The following is a 22,485-nucleotide window of genomic DNA, read 5'->3' on the forward strand; positions in this document are numbered from 1 at the left end:
AGAGTTCGCTGTTTCTTTCTTTGTACTCCACTCCCCGTCACGCACGCGTGCGCGTGTGCTACTGCAAAGCCTCCGCTTTCTTCACGTCGTCGAGGCTCTTTAAACACCCGGTGCGCGCGTGTGCGTGAATCCAACACAGCTGTGGTTAATATGAGATCCGGCGGGCGGACTGCGGACGCCGTCGCTACCCGCTGAAACAAAGAACCGAGGACGCTGGAAATGATCACCGGGCACCGCCGGTGAACCCTCGCCGCCCACCGGCCGCCGCGTTGATGCGGCACCGAGTCGGCGATACATCGAGGCCGATCCCGTAAATAGGTGAGTCGAACCGAAAAGCCGCTTTTCTTTACTCCGGTTTGGTGCCTTCCTCGTGTTTGTTTCCGTGGCGACTCGATCGAGAGAGACTGCGGTATGTATGTAAACTCGGCGAGGACAAAGCGGTGCGGACGCCAGCTAATCCCCGACGACGAAGCGTCGAACGCGGGGTCCTTTTGCGTCCTTACCCATTGACCTACTTGTGTGTTGGTTTGTGTACGCATGTTCAACGGCCATTTTCATTCTACATGTTACGGCGTCGGTTTGTCAACAAGACCCCCCTCCGCCCACGTCTCTCCTTCTTTTGCATTGTCAGTGTTCATTTGCAATGTGTCTGGGTACACGCACAACGAGGTCTTTTGTCTTAAGTACCCCCCCCGCTTAGTGCATTTGCTCTCCATCCATCCATCCACCCACCCACCCATCTATTCACCCATCCATCCACCCATCCATCCATCCATCAATCCATCAATCCACCAGAAAAACCCCTAGTGGTTCCTAATATTCCCCAAAGAGCTTTTTGCTTTGATTGAAATCAATGATAAAGTCAAGTGGTGTCAGTTTATTATCGGGCCTTTTCTTGTAAATACAGTATAACATATGCTGGTGACTCATCATTCATATAGATTTTATGTTTTTTTTATTGGTCATATAAACATGACAAAGCATTTTAGTTTTTTTTATTTTAATGATGTGTTTTTTTAGGAAACATGTAGAACAGGGAGGCGGAACCTTTTTAACTGAGAGAGACAAAAACAATTCATATTTTTGTTCATGTTATTCCATACTCAGAATTTAAAAGTCAAATTATATAATAGTGTTTTTTGTCATTTCCGCTCTTAAAGTACAAAATGTGTGAGAATTATTTTAACAGCATTGTTATGCTGTTGCTAATAGATGAGTAATCAATGAGTATGCACTCACAAGGGAATCTAATGGGGGAAAAATATGATTATAGTAGCCATTTTAGCTCACACAGTAGCGGAGAGCCTTATGCACCTGTCAAAAGAGCCACATATGGCTCGCGAGCCATTGGTTCCCTACCCTGGATGTGGAATTTTAAATGTATCTTTAGTTTAAATCTTTCCATTTTTGAGAGGTTTCTGTTTGAAGAATACAAGTGAATTGTTTTTGAGAAAGTCTATATTTTCTTTTTGAGATTTTTTTTAAACCCTTTTAAGATTTGTTCTTTAAAAATAAATAAAAATGACGGCAATTGACTGGCCACCAATTTAGGTTGTCCTCTGCCTGGTGCCCATGGTTAGCGGGGATGGGCTCCAGCACCCCCGCCACCCATGTGAGGATAAGCGTTTCAGAAAATGAATGAATTCATTTTTTAAATAACGTATTATATTTTCCTCAAATTGATTTTTTTCTTTCAAAGTCTATTTCTTTGCCCTGGCAAGGCATAACAACATAAACACTTTATTATTTTTAATACTGGAGGAGAATGCACTTTTGATTCTTTTTAGGAAACATGAATTTTAAATAGAAAAAAACACTTGTGTTGAAGAGGAATGATACATGTATTGTTTTTGCAGTGCCCGTGCGAGAGATTGTGCTTCAACGAGGGAACGCTCAGACGCCCCTGTCCGGTCTTCAAGATGGCGGCCGTGGTAAACTATGCGCCGCCGTGGTGGGTCAACCTGCTCCACCGCTTGCCGCACTTCAACTTGGACTTCCAGATGGTCAGCAGCGATTTTCGGCCCGAAGACCCCGAGTATCAAAAGGTAAGGAGGACATAAAAATAGAGATATTTAACCTCCTAGGACCTGGCGTCCACATGTGTGGACATCACATTTTTGAGATTACAATGTTAAATGTTGGACTACAAGGGCCTGGCGTCCACTTATAATATTGACATCATTTTTCTCAGAAACTACATAATATAAAAAGATAATTCTTAGATTTTTACACTCATCAGGTCCCAATTAGCCGAAATATCAAATAATAAAAATGCATGTCTTACAAGAGCCTTGGTCTTAGGAGGATAATGTTTTTGTTTTGTTAATGATTTTTTTTAATGAATCAAAATTTATTAGTTTATATTTTCCAGTGAGCGAAATCTGAATATTTAAAAAAAAATGAGTTATTTTTCCCAAAACATACATTTTTCTTTTATGAAAAATGACATTCAATTAAAAAATATGATTTCAAGGTTTTCCAAAAATGTATTTTTTCTGTTTTGCTGTTTTAAAACAGTAAACAATCAGTTTGTGTTTTAAGAAGACAACATTATGAATATTTTTATAGAAACATTAAAATGACTTTTCAGAGAGAATGAAATAATATATTTGCTTTCAATAAAACGTTAAAAAAATTTCTTAGGTGGCCTAGCCCAAAATATTTAATAATATAGTCATGTAATTTTTTGGGGGAAAAAGAAAACATAACAAAATAAGGGGAAAGCCTATGGCCTCCCATAAACAACATATACTGGCGGAATCCAACCTCATCTCACTGTTTTCACCTGACCTGTAATCTATCACACCGCCACCATTATTTGGGATTGTTACCTTAAATCAAGATCTCCACTCCAGTAACAAAACATGCCTTAGATTTGATTAAAGCCATATATAATGACGACTGGAATTCTGCAGTTGCGGCATTTGCGCTTGACAGCGTGGGAAGGCAACGTGGCGCTGGAGCCGTGAACAAAACAAAATGGGGGAAGGGTGGACGTGGTGATGGTGATGATGACGGGGTGGCGGTAGGAGATGAAGAGGAGGAAGAGGATATAAAGGCTCGAGAGGCGCAGGCTTGATGAGCCGTGGGAGGTGCTTTTACTTCTAAATAGCTGCTTCCTGTGAGCCATTCACTCTTTAACTGAGGCTCTTTGTGTATGCTTGTGTGTGTGTGTTTGTGTGTTTGTGTGTGTGCATGTGTGCTGAGCAATTTAAAGTAGCCCTCCACCGTCATGTAAACACTCGCATGTTTCCACGTCATCCTGTGTTCTTGTAGGAAATCACATTTAGAGTGGCGTTTCTATGTCAGTGAGTATTTAGCACGTAGCGCTGTTTTCAAGAGGTGAGGTCACAAAGGTCCCTCGGGGGTCTCGTCTGTGCACGTTACTCGATGAGTGTGCAGGGATGTGTGCGCGAGAGGGTGGGAATAGAGGGGTTCCATTCAGGGTGAATCATTAACTGTGGCTAGACTCGGAGAGGGAGGCAAAGAGGGGGAGAATGACAAGAAGGAAGAGCTTCAATTAGACAGGGAGAGTGTTGGGTTAAAAGAGAAGAACTATCTTTCTTTTCACTTTTCACAGCAAGCCATCATTAGATTGGATTGCTATTTCTGTCTTGGGGTTTTTTAATGCTTCCACCATACACACACTTACATACACAGGCATATATACAGTGGTACCTCGACATACGATCTTAATCTGTTCCGGGACTGAGATCGTATGTCGAGCTTTTCGGTCATGGTGGAACGGGAGATTCGCACCATCGATGCGCCTGTCTTGTTACATATTTTCCCCAAAAATGGAATGTAAGAATTTTTTGTTAACCAACGATATCAGATAAGACACTAAAACTTCAAAGTATAAGTATATCTGAAAACGATTCCACTTCTAAATAACAGAAAAAAATGTAAATCTTCAAAACTCCACATTAAACTTTGCAGGTATCTTAGATTAACAAGCCCAAACCAAAATACATCTTTGCTCGAATATCTCAGCAGTTTTTAAAGTACAGTGGTACCTCAACATACGATCTTAATCCGTTCCGGGACTGAGATCGTATGTCGAGCTTTTCGTAACTCGAGCGAACGTTTCCCATTGAAATGAACTAAAAACAAATTAATTCGTTCCAACCCTCTGAAAAAACACTAAAAACAGGATATTGGATTGGAAAAAATGTTTTATTTCTTCTAATTCGCCATCTATTAACAAAGTAACACATAACTAGTGGTTTAATAGTAATAAAATGTGTTTAATAGTAGTAAAATTAGACCCGTTTCACGGAGGGTAGAGACAGCGACATCAGCCTATCGGTGTTGTGTGCGCGAGTATACTTCATTACCCAGAAAGCCCTCTTTTTGCCCGCGCATGCGCGTTGTGTGTTTCCTGGTCGAAACCCGTCTGAATAAATCGTTCAGTGCTCGTAGATATCTGTTACACACGAAAGAGATGCGGCAAAAAGACAGTGCGCTAAAATGATAAACAGCCTCATATGTCATGGCCACCTGGCTTGGTCGCATCTCGAAATTTTGATCGTATCTAGGGTGAATTATTCGATCAAAATTTTCGTCCTACCACGAGCTGATCGTAGGTTGAGGTACCACTGTATTACACAATTGCAAGAGAATGTCAGCCAACCTCATGGATTGGTAAGATTTTTTTCTTCAAAAATTGACATGCAAAAAGTACAAAAAAAGCGTGTGGTTTATTGTGTTTAAAAGGCTGTTTTTTGTTTGCCCCAAAACTAGCATGCTACCACCTTAACTCAGTGTCATTATGAGGGTCCCAAAAATGTCAATCATTTTGGCTTTTAGGGGCGATATGTCATCAAGTTGAATCTCATGTCAAATAAAGTAACATTTATAAATATTTTGGATTCAAATAGTCTGCCACACCTTTTAATGATTTTTTTATTAAATCAGCTACTAGGAAATTTTGTGTCATACAGTAAGGCAAGTTCTGAGAAGTTTAGTGGAAATGAAATTTCTTTGGAATATTCAAAATTGTCCTTTAACAAGCTTAGTTGCATGATAAATTTGGCAATTTTCTCACAAACAGACAATCAAAAAGTTATTTTCAACACTGTTGCGCTCAGTGTTTGTCATTTTGACTCCAAATATGGCTTGAAAAATGAATCTCTCGTAAACTCAAGGTTTTTTTTCCCTGGAAAGCTGAAATTGGACATCGAGCGGAGCCTCAGAATAGATCTTGTGTGTGACTGTGCGTGTACATTGTACAATAATGGAACTGCAGAGTCAGCTTTGCGGTAGTACAGCTGCAGAACATTAGTATACGCGAGAGTCACGTGAGCTGTAATTACACACAAACTCATCACATTTGCCTTTTAATTTGTTACTCGCTACAATTTTTTTTAGGCGCTTGAAAGCATCGGGCATTCCACTGCCAGCCTTGACTGGGTCAAAGGCGAGTGGAGGTATGAAATGGAGGTCAGTGAACGCCCCAGGAAAAGATTGGCGGTTGTTTACCAGGCCAAAACGTGCAAGGACGAGTCAGTGCAGTGGAAATGATCGATCCTGTCAACACTTGGAATAAACACACACACACACACACGCACATTAAAAAAAAGCACAGATTGAAAGTAGATCACAGTGGCCCACCGCTAAAGTGCAAATTGAAAGTAGATCACAGTGGCCGACCGCTAAATCCCCTCCATTCTCCAAGCCGATCTGGCGTAAAACACATATATACACGTACACACATGCTCAGCCGCTGTGCTAATTACAAGCTAATTGGTCTTCGCCTAAGCTTTGCGCCGCGTTGCCGACTCGCCGCTTAATCTCTCGGCTGTCAAGTTGGACGTGGCGGTTGGATCGCTATTTTATTAAGGCGTTTAAATCATTTCTTTAGGGATTTCGTCGTCGGGAAATGAACTCGATGTCGCTGTTTTGGAGAAGACGGTTGAGATTGGAGTTCAGATGCTGGTTAAAGTCATCAACGGGCTTTGTTGTGTTGACAAGATAATACTGAAAATCTCTAAGAATATTTTAAAAACTAACATTTTCTTTTGTACCTTCAAGGTATTCAATGTGCTTTGACACTGTCTACTTATCTACTGACTTTGACATAATCGCTAGGATGGTGAATGCACAATGTTTTGGTTGGGTACAACTAATCTACCACAAATAGATAAACACATCTATACGCACATCTATACTAAGCTTATGGAGCAGAAGTATAATACATGAGCTATTAATATTAAGCCTTGACATTGATTTCAAGTCCTCAGGCGATCTAACAATGCATTAGCGAGGAATGCTTTTCATGCGCGGTCTGTCGTGGTAAGCCTATAGATAATAGTGGCGGGATAAAGGTACCAGGCTGTGAATCGACCCTGCTTATCTACCCCCTCTCGATTCTTGCCCATCCTCCACTTGTCGCCTTCTTTTGACCTTTCAAAGTAGAAAAGACTGCATAAGATGAGTTACGAGAAAGTGATTCCTAAGCAGGACAACCCAAATGTGTCAATTTTAAGGTTTAATAGGGCCAAAATGACACTATGTAAATGTTTTCACTGCTCTACATTCGGCACAAATCATCTGTATTTCTACCCTAACGATTAGGCAAACAGCCAAATGACATCAAAAGCAAACCCTAAATATTTAATTCATCTGCGAAAAATGGGTAGATTTAATTGTAAACGCTAAGAAAGTTTACAAAATAATATTTGGACACTCTCCGGCTGAAAACGGATCTAATCTTTTTTGCTAACAAATGCTATTCACAGCCTCTTTTGTACAATGTGTGCATATGGTTTGCATAGTGAATTCCTGTCTGGGATAAAATGAGGTCATGAGGAAGCCCGGGATGTGAGCGACTTGTTTGGGGGGGCTTGTGGGAAAGGGATTTTTTTATTTTATTTTTAATCATATTGGTGATGATCCAAAATGGAACACTTAGAATGTTTTTTTGATGTTGTTCCCTTTTATCTGCTAGAGAACAGTGAACCATTCTGGAACCATAGTGTTCGCTTTATAGTTCTGCTTCATAGTGACTTTTCCAGAGAGTCCTTAGGGAGCAGTGGGTGCACGGGGGATGGTAGATTAACTCTACAAACACACATTGGCCATGGATAAATGGGTGAACATAGCGAATATATATATATATATATATATATATATATATATATATATATATATATATATATATATATATATATATATATATATATATATATATATATATATATATATATATATATACGTATATTATATATACATACATATATATATATATGCATGTAGTGTATATATATATATATATATTCGCTATACAATGATGGTATATATACATGCATATATGTGTATATATATATATATACACACATATATGCATGTATATATACCATCGTCGTATAGTGAATATATATATATACGTATATTATATATATACACATATACGTATATATATGCATGTAGTGTGTATATATATATATATATACACACATATATGCATGTATATATACCATCGTCGTATAGTGAATATATATATATACGTATATTATATATATACACATATACGTATATATATGCATGTAGTGTATATATATATTCGCTATGCGATGATGGTGTATATATATATACATGCATATATATATGCATATATATACGTATATATGTGTATATATGTGTATATATATGTATGTATACATATATATACGTATATATACATATACATGCATATATATATACACATATATGTGTATATATATACATGTGTATTTATATATATTGTCAGGTTCACCATATATATACATAGACAAATTATCACAGCAGCAAAAAACACAAACCACTATCAAAATACAAATTGAAAGAGCAGCATTCTTTGGGCAAAGGAGAACAAAACCCAACACTTTATTATTTTATTATTATTTGCCACCACTAACCATAACACGGTAATCTGTATAATCATTCAGGGAGTAAGAATTAAACTTAAAAAAATGTTCTGTTGTGTGCCTCTAGTCAGTGCTGCTGCTGGGCTCGGTGGCCCTGTTTTGTTTGGGTCTGGACCTCCTGTTCCTCCTCTTCTATTCCTTTTGGCTTTGCTGCCGTCGCCGCAAGAGCGACGATTCATCGTCCCACTCTCACCACGGGCATTCTCAGCAGCCCAGCCCCGACTGCTGCTGCACTGCTTGGTGTGTCATCATCGCCACCCTGGTTTGCAGGTGAGAGGAAAGTTTACTCAAGAATTTCAGTCAAACTTGGCTATTTTTTGTTTTTGTTTTTTTTGAGGAACCCAGCAAAATCGGTCATGCTTTCACGCTACAACACAGTGACAAAAGTTGAGGAATATTAGTGCTGTCCAATACTGTTCTTCTATCTCCTAGACTGTCTGGAAAACAGCATTTATCAAAGATGTGATTTAGGCAGTCATGAGGTTAACTGTGTTTTTGCAAAAGCGCAAAAAATGTATAAACATTATTCTGCCTTAATCACACAAACTGGCTTTCTTTCAAATTGCAGCAGAATCAGAAAACCTGCATTTTTTAATGTTTTCCTTTCACTGTAAGACAAATTCCTCCAAATGTGGCTCCGCTTTCGCTTCGCCTACAAAACAGCAAAGGATAAATGCTGTCTAATTATTTCTTCAGCAGGGAATTTGTAAGAAAATGAGCATTTATCTGCATTTGATCCGCAGACCAGTAAATTTCGCCACACTTGCAGACATCACAGAACAAAGACGGCTGGAAAATATTGCGTTTGGTGTCAAGTACAGTGCCTCTTGCACGCAGAACCGCAAGTGGATTTGTGACGTAACAGAAAGATGTTGCATGCATTAAACTGACCTGAAATGGATGCTCCTCCTTATTTTCTCGCTTCATTCCCTTCTTTTGCCGTTTTTTCCATCTTTCCCTCTAAAACGCTTGGTTGCTCTTATGTTTTTTTTTTCTTCCTCTTAATGGTTGGCCATTTTGCTGGCCTAGAAATGTTGCCATGGCGACAGAAGCAGATTGGATAGAGAGAGAAAAAATGAATTTAATTCCAAACATTAAGTGTGCGTGTGTGTACGAGTGTTCACAACTAATGTAATGTAATGTCATGGTTATGAATGCCATATATCCTAATAACACAAAGCAAATACTCTGTGAATTTCAAAATGGTGGCAGTAATGCTAATTACATTTTTTTTTTACCCTAACAAGTTCCTGAACAGATTTGGTGTGCAGTCAATGTTCCCTCTAAGCTGCGCGCGTGCGCAATTGCGCACTACTCTCGTCTTCTCTGCGCACAGCAAATCATATGGAGCGCACAAAATAAAATCCCTTTTTTAAATATTTTTTAGCTGTGAGGCCGACGCGCGAACCACTGATCTGCCCGGCCGCCCATTCATAGATATTAATCATTACATTTTATTATTACTAAATCATTTATGTGTAGTAGACATGCACCTTCTTATGGCATTACTGGTGTGTGCCCATTGCAATGATGATGTTGCTCACACCGGTACTCGGTGTGCTCAGGGAGGTTGTCTTTCTGCCCAGACAAACAAAAAAATTAGAGGGAACATTGGATTGGATTGGATTGGATAACTTTATTCATCCCGTATTCGGGAAATTTCGTTGTCACAGTAGCAAGAGGGTGAGGATCTGTAGTAGCATGATAGTTTTGCAATTACCAATCAAAGTTTTAGCATAAAAGGGCAACAGTTGAGCTCTTCTGTTGGGAACAATTCATGCATTCATTAATTAATATTTAAAGCCAAAGTCATTACGATAAATGGAGATGTGTTTTCCATTCATTATATGTTGGGTTTTACATTGAGCACATCAATGATCACCTGGTTGTTATGAATCTCTATTTTATATGACTGCTGGTGTTTGTGTTTTGAATATAAAGTTCCCATTGGAACACACAATATGTCATAAATAGACAACACCTGCTCATTTTTTGTGGTATAATATTGATATATAAATATGTGGTAAGCCCAGAAATGAATCATTTGAATGTAATTTAATGTCACCACCCTGACACTCTATAAATGGGCTTTTGTGTTTAGGAGGTGGAAAGGAAGGCGGCTGATGATAAAGTGGGAGCATGAAACGCCATTATAGAAGATCATAAAAAATTATTTCCCTCCATAAACTACAATTGACTTTAATGTCTGCTTCCTTCTTGTTTGCTTCTGTTGATGAGGATTTATGTCAGAAGCTACACGCGCACACCGTGTAATGTGGCTTTTGTGTGTAAAGAATTGTGAGGTCTTCACTCATTTGCTTACATCCTCGCCCTGTAAAATTCCTTTTATGAGCAGCAGGAACAGAAATAGTCAAATGGATGTACAGTAATGCAGCTATAGTTATTGAAAAGACACATTTGGGGGAAAAGGAGGTCACAGTGACCTGGAAAATTAGGTCTGGTGACCCATTTATGCGTATTTTACACTGTGATTGTGAGCAATATGTCTAGAGAGCATCGATAAGAGAGCATAATTAAGTTAATGAGAGGGATGAACTGACAGTGAATGAGTGAGTGAGTTTATAAATGAATGTGTCAGTGTATGAATGAATGAGTTAGCTCAATACGTTCTATTCTTTGTCTCCAAGTCCCCTCGCATCGGTTTTTCTTTGTTACGCATTCTATCCAGGCAGAAAATTTGCGATGAGAACCCTTTTTGTGTCCCTGACAACCCAATTGTCTTTGTTCAGCGCCGGCATCGCTGTGGGCTTCTACGGAAACGGCGAGTCGAGTGACGGCGCCAGTCGCCTGGCCTACTCCCTGCGCCACGCCAACCGCACTGTGTCGGGCATCGAGAAACTGGTGAGAAATATACAGTTAAAAAAAGAAAACTTGTACTTCCAATGTGTATTCACAGTTGTTTTTTAATTACAAAGTTAAATTGGACTAAATAGCTTTGAACAACCGGACAGGTGTCGGATAGCGCCTCCGCGCTGAATCAGACAGTGGAGGAGAACCTGGCTCAGCTGGAGACGGCATACCAAGAGCAGACGGACTACGTGTCCATCGTCCAGAAGCTGCAGGGTCAGCTGGACGAGCTGGTCAAGCTCATGGTGGACGTCCCCTTCTGGTCCAACACGGATGTGTCCCTCGAGGAACTGGCCCGACAAACCGAGGCCTTTGACTTCTACAGGTGACAAATCAGTCACAGATGACACTTGTATTAGTGTTAAAAGTTGTATCAATGCGGACGAATATCCTTTACACTTGTTGCTACAGCAACCCTTGTAAGGATAAGCGGTTCAGAAAATGAATGAATGAATAATTATATATAGATATTTTTTTTGTATTTCACACTTTTCATACATTTTAACTATGCACCTCATTTAAAAGGGGCTTTTTTTCTGTTATATCCTGTACATGTATTCATATATTGTGCAGTATTTACATTCAAGTATTATAAATATTAGTATTATATTCATTGTTATTTCATGTATGATTTCAGGTGGTTGGGCTACCTCGGCCTGCTGTTGTTTGATGTGCTCATTTGCCTCCTGGTTCTATTTGGCCTTATACGGAACTCCAGAGGAACTTTAATTGGGTATGTGTTTGCTCAATGTAAGATGAATTAAAAGTTATTTAAGTTTTTTATTTTTATTTTTTATAAACCACTGTTTCTCTGTGCATTTTTGTCATATTACAAATATCAATTTTGCACCCTGAAGCTGTAAAATAGCAAGTATGTAGCTCTTCGAAAACATTCTATTTTAAGAAATGTACATTTCAACTCAAAAAACTACAAAAATACACACGTGAGGCTGCTCATTTCAAATTATGGAAGAATTACCAAAGAAAACAAGTCCAAACAGATAAAGGTTACTTCAAAAAAAGCCAATGTGTTCCTTTGAAAATAGAGAGATCTTCATTTGTTCCCTTGACATTAATCATGTATTACGTCAAGTAACCCGACTGTTATTTGTTTGTTCCCGTCCGTCCACAGCGTGTGCCTGCTGGGCGTGCTGACGCTCGTCATCAGCTGGGCGTCCCTGGGCCTGGAACTGGCTGTCGCTGCGGTGAGCGAGTTGCCGTAGTAACGTCGCAGAGCCGCCGCCTGGCTCCGCAGTGATGTAATCTTCTGTTTTTTTGTGTGCGTGCGTGTGTGCGTGCTCGCAGTCGGCCAGCGACTTCTGCGATTCTCCCGACACTTACATCGCCCGCGCCACCAAGGAGAACGCCGTCATCAATCAAGGTACAGCCGAGCTGTCGTGCCGTGTTGACATCCCATCGCAACCTCACTTGGAAATTCTGTCATAGTAAACACAAGTGTGAAAAGACCTGTGTTTGATGAACACTTTGGTGGTGCACCAACTGGGATCATCACCACCCAGACGTGGAAAAAAAATCAAATGTTTAATGCACTTAGAATCTTTTGATAACATCTGAAGAGGTTTCTTCATGTTCCATATTACATTAGCTTTACATTTACAGTGCACCATTTTTTTTGCCTGCCTTCTCGCTTCCCCCTTGGGTCCTCTTGTCTTAATGAGATCAGTTGTCTTTCACTTGTTTCCGCTTTGGCTGTCTGTGCAGAGTGCCGATGTTTCCTGTGCAACACACAAACAAATTATAGCATGCACACACACACACACACACACACACACACACACACACACACACACACACACACAAACCGAACTTCTCGTTTTGTGGTGCCTTTGTTGAAAAAAAACAAAAAAATGAAAGCATTTTTCTCTGTATGTACAGTATGAATGAACTACAAAATTTGCGTCTCATGATAATCGCACGCAAATTGTATGTGAAATGCACATTATTCCAGCTAATGATGCCTACATGTTTTGTTAACAGATATTCTGCAGTATTACCTCAAATGCAGCCCGGGTCAAGTAAATCCCTTCCAACAGGTACACATTTACATAATTGGAAGGTTAATTGGTGTCAATTGATCATTATGCTATGCATTTTTGAATAGTACATCAAGTATTTACCTGGTTTTACCCTGAAATCGGAGACAATACAAATCTTTGAATATTGTGTATGCGTGTGTGTGTGTGTTTAGAGGCTGTCTGGGAGTCACAAGGCGTTGGTGGAGATGCAGGATGACGTGGCGGAGCTATTGCGATCGGCCACGAGGGAATACGCCAACACCAAGGTACGCGCGCGTGTTCTCTCGCTCCACTTTCCCCCCCCACGCGTGTAGGCGAGGTTACAAAATGACACCTTTATATTTAACTATTTAACAGTTTTGTCCTCAAGCTTTTCCTTACTTTAAAATGATATTTTTTCCCTCCCAAAAAATCATGTTTCCTGTTTTAGTTTATTTATTTATATTACTGCCTTTTCAGCAATTCATGACTTGATTATTATTATTTTCATCATACTAAATACTAAATTTCTTACACATGCTCTCGTGTTTATTTGCTATAAAAAAAATTATTTTTTTAAATTTAGGAGTTTTTCCTCATGAAATATTTTTTTGCTGTAAAAAGTGACTTCTCGTATAATGATCCACTGTACTGGTAATATGACTCAATTGGACTTTATTCTTGCAACTCTATTTTCTCCTTAAATAAACCTTTCTTTTGTACAATGACTCCTTCCAGAAGTTAATATTAGTTTTCATGTTTAGTAGATTATCTCTGATCTTTTCTGTTGACTTCTTTGTTGCATTCAGGAGAATCTGGATCAGATCCAGTCTGTGCTGAACTCCACCGGGGTTGGCCTCCACCAACTGACAGCTCTAGTGGATTGTCGCAGTCTGCACATGGTCAGTCTAGTCGTATTTCAATTGGATTTCTTCTATATATACATGCAAATACTGTATTTCTTGGGTTTGCCTTCTTCCCAAATTTTCCTCCAGAATATAACAAACCACAATTTCAACAATTCTGGGCTTTGTTGAGTAAAATCTTCTATATCGTATAGAGCACATGTGTCAAAGTGGCGGCCCGGGGGCCAAATCTGGCCCACCGCATCATTTTGTGTGGCCCGGGAAAGTAAATCATGAGTGCCGACTTTCTGTTTTAGGATCAAATTCAAATGAAGAGTATAGATGTATATAAAATTTCCTGATTTTCCCCCTTTCAAATCAATAATTGTAATCTTTTAATATTTTTTTTCTGTTTTTAGTTCAAAAATCATTTTGTAAAATCAAAAAATATACAAAAAATGCTAAAATAAACATTGTTTTAGATCTATAAAAAAAACTGAATATTCAGGGTTTTTAATCCAGTACTTTTAATCCATTTATAAAAAAAAAATCTAAATATTGTATCTAAAATGGTCCGGCCCACATGAAGTGCTTCAGTATTTAAAATAACAGTATAATGCCGGCAGTTACCCAACTGGGCTGGATTTGAGGTTAACTCCTGTTGACTCCACTCAAGTCAAACGATGTTGAGAATTTTCTTTGCTCATGTGCGCTCCCTACCTATCTGTACCAGGACTACGTCCAGGCTCTGACGGGCCTGTGCTACGACGGAGTGGAAGGGGTCATCTACCTGGTGCTCTTCTCCTTCGTCACGGCGCTCATGTTCTCTTCCATCGTCTGCAGCGTGCCGCACACCTGGCCGGGCAAGAGGTAATGCACACGCACACCACCCAGGGCACACATGTGCACACACATGTGCACACCCACCCACACCCACGCACACTCTCAAATCACTGTAATGAATAGAAATGCTAACGACTAACACGCTACTAATTACCCATTGCAGGGTTTCCCCAACTTTCTTGGCTCAAGATGCAAATTCCCCCAGAAATGAAAAACAGTTCATGTTCCAAAATTTGACTGAACATTTAATTTTATATTAAAATTTAATCTTGTATTGTTTTCTTATAGTAAAATTGTGACAGTTAATTCAGAAAAGTTTTGTTCCCATAAATATTTAGTTTGCCCCCTTCATATTTTAGTTACCATTCATCTTATGACTTTTGACACACATTTTCTTCAAATTATAACTATTATGTATTTACTACCCCTCCAAAAATCCCCCCTCCTACACTTTATAACTAAACTGTTATAAAATATCGGTATAGCTGTAAAAGTGCTGACTTTTTCATCTTTTATCCTCAAAGATGGCTTCTCTTTCCCTCAGCATTTAAAGTTGAAAAAAAAGATTACCACACATATTAGAAGTATGTCTTAAATCCCTTTAAAGATAGACTATTCTAATGTGTCGCCATTTAGTTTGGGAACCCCTGCTGCAAAACGATTGGCCGTAGAAGCCTTGAGGAGTTGCCGCATGTTGTTCTTTGACTTGTGTCTTTCCGCGATGTGTCTCCCTGCGTCATCCATCTTCGCACTTCACGCTTCAGTCTTTATTATTTCCACATTTACTTCTCTCCACTATCACCAGCACCAGATTGTGTTTCAGCCCCCCTTCCCTTACCCTCAACGCGCCCCATTTCTTCCTCCTCCTTATGTTCCTTTGCCCCCTCTTCCTCCACCTTGCTCTTCTTGCCCGCAACGTCCTGATTTGGAAAAGCTCGGGGCTTGAGAGATGCTGCGTACAAACGGCGTTTTAATGACCTTATGGTCACATCAAAAAATCAAGCCTGCGGAGGAAAAATGGCACGTGATGGATTTTGGCAGCAATGGCGATTGAGCCACTGGGGACTAGAGTGGGTTAACTTTGTTTTGGAATTTTTCAGGAGAGTTGTTTAACATTCTAGGGGTGAATTATAATTGAAGTGAATATGTCCCGGGATCTATGTGGGAGTAATTGTTTATCCCGGATACTTTTTTGTGTTTTCTTACATTTTAGTATTAGCTCAAATGTCTTGCATTTTTATCCATCACCTCCATCTTGAGGCTCATTGGTTGGATCATAGTTAGTTGGATTTAGGTTGCTTGAACGAAGACAATATTTGAGAGGGGGAAAAATCAGTGCAATATTCGTCCAAATCCAATACCCACCATCTATTATCGGTAGTATTGGCGTTTGGTGACATGCAGTGACACCCAAAAGTAGCCATCTTGGTTATTATAGTTGGCGCATGTCAAATTGGAATGTAATTTCCCCTTCAAACTGTGAGAAAAGGGCTCTCTACAGATTTCTGCGAATATAAAATGCCTGAAAGGGTATTATCCACTCTACCGCAGTTCTCAATGGCTGAATTCATAGATAGTTAGAAAAGGTGCTTCGTATTCCATTTTGTTGCAAATTCTTTGCTGCACATGATGATGATTTATAAGAGAAACTACTCTACCTGGTGGCCGTTAGGGTAACTGTATCTTGCAAAATCGTTTAGGATTAAAAGCGGCATATTACCGTCACTGTGGCACTGAATGAGTAAATAATAGGAACCACATTTGCGTTTTGGCTGTATAACGGAATGGCTTAAATCGAACGTAGTCTTTTTCAGCATGTTCAGAGAACTTTCTTCAAAGATTATGTGGCTATTTGTTGCGATTGTTCTGCTTTCACATAACTATATATCTGTATTTTCTTTAAAAAAAAAATCAGAAGCGAGTTTTTAATATTTTATTACATTAAATAATATAAGTACGTCTTAACACATCTTTCTAAGACTCTCTTCCTTTGAAAAAGCCCACAAATGAATCCTTCGATACTGGCTAATCTATGGTTAGCGCTTTCAGATCCACCTTCCAAATCAGCGCCAATCTTTAAATTCCTCATTTCCTTTTTGGCTGCTTTACATTTTTGAGCATTATGTTTCTGGAAATGGCTTGTTTGCTGCCAAATCAGCCCATATTATTATTATTATTCTCATGATATCTTTTTTTATTGTTGTTATTTTGATTTTGATTTGCTTTAAATCCCATGGAGCACTATTCATAACGCTGACACAACAGGGTGTGACAAAAGGCTGCATGACCACTAACTGGCTGCATGTTTTCTGAAGGACAGCATTAGCATTAGCATCATGCAGCGCTTTTACGGGCATGTTAGCCATGAGCCAAGTGGACCCAGGCCCTGTCCTCTTCTGCTGTTTGTTTACAATCTGTTGTCTCCCCCTTACCACCAACTCCCTCCCTGCCGCCACCCCAAAAGGACGGATGAGGAGGATGCAGAGGATGAGTCGGGCACCTCACGGGGTGGAATTCACGATAACCTCTACCGCGTTCACATGCCCAGTCTCTACAGTTGCGGTTCCAGCTATGGTAGCGAAGCTAGCCTGCCTGCTACCGCCCACACCGTCAGCAACGCCCCTGTCACTGAGTACATGTGAGTTAGCGCATCATCCTAAGATAAGGACTAGTTAACCAAACTCCCTGGACTATGTTAGGGGAGGCCAGAATAACATCAAGTAGAAGTTGTTATAAAAGAAAACACGCCCTTTCCATCAAGTACGCTACACTCAGACAGTTTTTGTTTGGCTAAACGTAAGGAACTGTAAACTTTTGACCACTTCATGTCAAGCCCATCTACCAAAATATTGACGAGTGTGTGGTACGATGTCAAAATAACTGATCGTGAGAACACCATTTTATAAATGGATTGTGTCAAGGTCTTCTCTTAAGCACAAAATTGGGTCCGTTTAATGGAGGCTCCCATTGGTAGTCTAATTTAAGGGAACCAATGAAACAAGCACCAGTATCCATTCAAACGTGTATGACTTGGTGGAAACGTGGCTTAATGCTAGCCTTATTAGCACTTCGCATAGCATTTCCCCGTGATGTTACCCAAATAGCCTCCTGCCTGCTTCACACCACCGAATCAGAATCGAACAGAAATTTATGGAAAACTTTCTACGTTATTCTTGAATGCCTATTGACGGCCTGACACGCCACCGTTAAGAAAGCAAAGCCGCTCGCCATTTTGCCGCCATCCACAGTAACCTCTGATTCTACAATGCAGGAACCAGAACGCAAACTTTCAGACCCCTCGGTGTGAGAACACCCCCTTGATTGGCAGGGAGTCCCCTCCACCCTCTGTAAGTGCACACTTTCTAGAACACTCTCTCCCGCCCTCGCACGCCCGCTGCCTTCCAATAAGCCACGCCAACAATTGGATGTCTTTTACTTTGAATTGAATTGTGGATATTGGAAGGTGGGCCCCCTTCAGTCCTCCATATAGACCACCACAGTCCGGATCAGGGTCATTTTGGCAGCCTGGGAAAGCAAGAATAGAGGGGTCCTCTACTTCTGATGTTTGCAAGTTGACTAGGGGGAGCAAAGTAGACTTTTCCAGTCAACCCCCTCACCACCCTCTTGGGCCCCCCACCATCCCAATCCGACCTCACCCCCACCCGCAGTGTTTCATGTGTGCATTTGAGTGGAGATGTGTGTGTCCGTCTTCCAGGGTGTGTTTGCCACATGCACTTCATGTAGTAGCTGGTAGTCGGCGGCTAACTGGTTAGCACAATAACGTCAGAACTAGAGCACTAACCACTCAATTAATTAATCAATTACAATAACATCATCTCCACTTAATTAACTGTTAATTAATCAATGTAATCAAACCCTGGCTGTCCAAATGACTGATCCATATGTTTCTGTCATTAAGGCATCTACTGTCCCTTCTTACTTGCCTATCAACTTACCCATGTGTTCCACCTACTGTACCGACCGACTGACCGGCCGCCGGACTGGACAACCGACCTCCCTTATGCCCGACTAAACTACCTAACTAACATATTTTCCAAACCCTGGTATTGCATTTAAAATATCAACTCACCTTCCAAGTGACAAACTGGAGACTACACTGAGCGACCAGGCAACCTACCAAACAACCTAGTACATCTCACCCTCTTGTTAATGTGTTCCGAATTCCAATCAATTGACCGATCACCCTACCAATCCACCTGCAATGGTTGTGAAGTATTTGCTTCATTTTCAATGTTCTGCATAGTTTCTCCACTTGATTGTTCATGTTTACTCAATGAAACATGAAATCCTGTTGTTATGCATCTGTTTTCTCCATCAGGGGGGAAGAGCTTCAAGCCTCTCTATCTAAATGGTTATGTATAAAGGACCTGATCCTTAAACCTAAAAACTGGTTGCATAACAACAATAACTGAAATCAAGTTTTCTACATCACTTGCAACGAAGTTCTCATTTTGACCTTCTGATGAGAGCAAAACATTCTCATAGCACTGTCTTCACCGATTTTCTGCTACATGTCACCTTCTAACCATTGGAGTGTAAGACCAACTAACCTACCTACCCTCTTGCTTTTCTACTGATCACTTCGCTTCACCCCTCAGTCGGATGACTCACCAATCTCCCAATGAAACCTACTTAGCAACTTGCCTATTTCGTGGTCAACCCGCCTACCAACCATCTACAATAACCAATCATCAGACCAATCACCAAACATATCTACCGGCTGACATACTGACTAACTTACTCATTTATTCCAAATATTCAACCAATCAAAGGACTGACCAATGCACAAAGCTACCACCCTGGTCACCATATTGTTCACTTAGCACTTGCCTACCTACATAACCAACATCTGACCTACCCTTCCTGCTTCTACCCATCCATCTTTTACGGACCCACATCCCTATCTTTGACACTACTTGCCTACCAAAACATCTCTCTTTTCCACTTACTAATCAACGTACGCACCCTTCCATCTACCTTCTTACCAGTCCTCCCACTTAGGAGTGTACTTACCTGTTGTATCTATTCACCAGGCGTATGCATCCCTTCAGTTCAAACACATTTTTCTGCATTGATTGGTATATTTAAACCACATTTTTTTTTGTCTTCTTCCTTTCTATCCTTTGACCTCTACTGCTGCCTCCGGCCTTGTGGTTTCTCAGTACACCTCAAGTATGAGAGCCAAATACCTGGCCACAAACCGCCCGGATCAGAACCGCCGCTCCGTCCCCAACGAACAGCTGGACCCAACAAACCGGCCCCACGCCAACACCCGGCCGCAGTCCTCGGTCCACTAGTGACCAGTTCTACTTAAACAAACACACACTCTGTACAAAATCTGTAAATAGGAATCATAACTGCAACACTGATTTAATAACTGGTGACGTGCTGTGCCGTGCACTTATGTTGCTGTATCTCGCACAAATACACACTTTTAGATTACATTTACATATTGACATCATCGTAACACCGAAGACTCGTCCGTACATTTCACTTTTTTTCTGGAATTCAAGCACTCGGGATGTTTCAACCGAGGGGCCGACCACGTGCCAAAATAATGGGTGCCTGAAAATTATGCCAGGAAGCGCTCGATTCCTATGTCAATAAAAAAAAGAAGGGATAAGAATTGAAGATGCAACAAGGAAGAAGAGAAATGACTCTGGGAAAAGCAGAAATTGTTTGATTGGTGCTAACGTGAGCCAGTGAGGGGGAAAAAGTTTTAGTTTTTTTTCCCCCCAAGTGTTTTATCAGAAGTGATACTGTGACAGTTTGTTTTTAGTCCTCATAAGCACAATTTTTATTTCGAGGAAACTTTTAAAAGGATAAATGGGACACTGCCAACGCTCCACCTGCTACTGTATAATAATATGTAAAGACTGTGGCAGTAACTTTGTCTTTGGGTGTGCGTATGTGTTGTTTATGGGGGTGAAACATCACCTCAGTGAGCTGCGTTTTGTGAACTTTGTTTACATTTATGACACGCGCCCACTGTACTCACGCATATGTGCTTAAAGCATACATCTAGCATTTGTCGATCAGCGTTCAGTAACCTTCCGCTTTTCAAATATTTTTGAGTGAAAGGCCATTTTTTTGCCCCAAGTGCAGACCATCGCATAAATTGATGTAAAATGGTGACATTAACACAGAAAAAAAATGACAGACATCGCCGTAACATGCATGCCAAGCCAGCAGTCGGCGATTTTTGTGTCGTAAATGTAGACTTATCGGGCAGGGTTTCTAGCTTAAATAATGCTTCAGTGCTTTTGGTTTTCAGCATTTAGTTTAGGACACTGAGGTTGTTTTTAAAACAAACATTTGGGCCATCAGTGATCTCAAGCACCACGCTAAGCGTACATGTGTGTGTTTTTTTGGGCACTTTACATACTACTAACTAACAGTAGGTTTTTACACAGATGACCCTAAACTGACTAAAACACAAATAGTGGTTAGTAACAGTAACTTTCACTTGCTGGACTTAAAAAAAAGTACATTTAAGCCGTTATAAAACGCAATCAGATACTAAGCATACATTTACATGATAACAATATGACCAATTCCCTTACCTTTTCATTAAAACACAATGTTTACATGGACTCACACAGCTAACAACAAAAAAAGATTTAATGGGCATGCTGGGCCACTTTAGCAAAGTCACTTTTTTAGAAAAAAGACAAATGCCTCATTAGCATAAACAGCACATTTGACTTTTTTCATTTAGTACCTTTTTCAAATAATACATTTTACGACATTGCAGTTTAAATGGAATTTTTTTTAATAGCTTCTAACAATCACACACACACTCGCCGTATGTGTTTTTGTACCCAAGATCCCACAAAATCTTTTTTTGTGGATTTATTTTGACAATTCATGTAAAAGACTCTTGCCATACAAAAAAATGAACTAATAGAACTGATATGCATGCCGGACATTTTTATGTATAGAAAGGATACTACACACGAGATGCAAAGCTATACTTGAGTGTTTTTTGTTAGCGGAAATGCTAAGGCATTTTGTGTTTTCAGGTTAGCGCAGATGTTTTCATAGATTTACGATTTTAGACCATTTCTGTGATCACATCCAAATGTCTCATTGCCACAGCACTTGCGTATTGTAATGCATAACTTTGTCAGAGAAGCCCCATTAACATATTTGTTCGCTCATGTACGTTAGATCACAATTCTTAAAGCTCGGACTGGGATACAGTCATTATTTTTAAAGGTTTCAACAGGTTATCGTCACATCAACCAACGGATCCTTATACACGTCCGCTTATTAGTCTTAGCATTAGCATTGTGAGCCCCTTAGTGGACTGGGAAGGTTAACAAATGTCCAACTGTGTACAGAATTAGCACATTCAAATTCTCGGGTTTAACCACTTCTCGTATTGGTGAGACAATCTAACAATTTTAGGCTAACCATGCTACTTAGCCGCGTTGTGCTGTGTTCAACGCCTTTTACGATTTTAAAACTTGTCTTTCCATACCCTTCATTTCAACATGTTTATTTTGGTCCTTTTTCACTTTTTTTTTTTAAATAATGGCGTCTCTTAACGTATCGGAGGTTAAAAGAAAAATAATACTAGTTAGGTGTTTTTCTACAGTATGGCTCTTTTCAATTTATTCCCATGAATCCACTTAGAAATTAAAAGTATTCATGATGTACATGTTCAGACTGTGGTAACAATATAATTCAAGCTGGAAAGTAAGTGTTGAAAAAAAAAAAGTGAAATTAAAGCAACTTTTAACATGGATTTGCACTCGGATTTTATATTGATATTGTTTCTAGCACTATCCAGTGGTCAAATGCAGTATGGCAGTGAACAAATGAAAATGAGTGTCTTTTCGCAACACGTTGTGTGGTATATATAAATATATCTCAGGGTGTAACTTCAAGTCAAAGGGTTGACATTTCCACCTAAAGATGATGTGATGACTTACGTTAAAGTAAATTCTGATCATGTATTCTTTTGTTAGAGTACCACATTCA

The 22,485-nt window shown here is 39.9% G+C and overlaps 1 protein-coding gene across 3 annotated transcripts; it reads left to right on the plus strand.

The window, feature by feature from the left end:
- The first annotated feature begins 51 nt into the window (after window positions 1-51).
- On the plus strand, window positions 52-22,249 carry ttyh3b (tweety family member 3b). 3 transcript variants are annotated; one of them, XM_077604900.1, is made up of 15 exons: window positions 53-318; window positions 1,857-2,045; window positions 7,975-8,177; window positions 10,658-10,769; window positions 10,880-11,100; window positions 11,413-11,508; window positions 11,908-11,980; window positions 12,081-12,156; window positions 12,774-12,829; window positions 12,985-13,077; window positions 13,600-13,692; window positions 14,369-14,505; window positions 16,943-17,116; window positions 17,750-17,825; window positions 19,662-22,249. In XM_077604900.1, the coding sequence occupies exons 2-15, from the start codon at window positions 1,920-1,922 to the stop codon at window positions 19,794-19,796; spliced, it is 1,671 nt and encodes a 556-aa protein (XP_077461026.1). In that variant the 5' UTR covers window positions 53-318; window positions 1,857-1,919; the 3' UTR covers window positions 19,797-22,249. The 3 variants fall into 3 exon arrangements, with proteins under 3 accessions (XP_077461027.1, XP_077461026.1, XP_077461028.1); XM_077604901.1 differs by lacking the exons at window positions 16,943-17,116; window positions 17,750-17,825; window positions 19,662-22,249 and adding an exon at window positions 18,818-19,647 and having other exon boundaries at window positions 52-318; XM_077604902.1 differs by lacking the exons at window positions 16,943-17,116; window positions 17,750-17,825.
- The last annotated feature ends 236 nt before the right edge of the window (window positions 22,250-22,485 follow it).

The sequence above is a fragment of the Stigmatopora argus genome, chromosome 7 (assembly GCF_051989625.1).
Source record: "Stigmatopora argus isolate UIUO_Sarg chromosome 7, RoL_Sarg_1.0, whole genome shotgun sequence".
In the NCBI taxonomy this organism is placed as follows: Eukaryota; Metazoa; Chordata; class Actinopteri; order Syngnathiformes; family Syngnathidae; genus Stigmatopora; species Stigmatopora argus.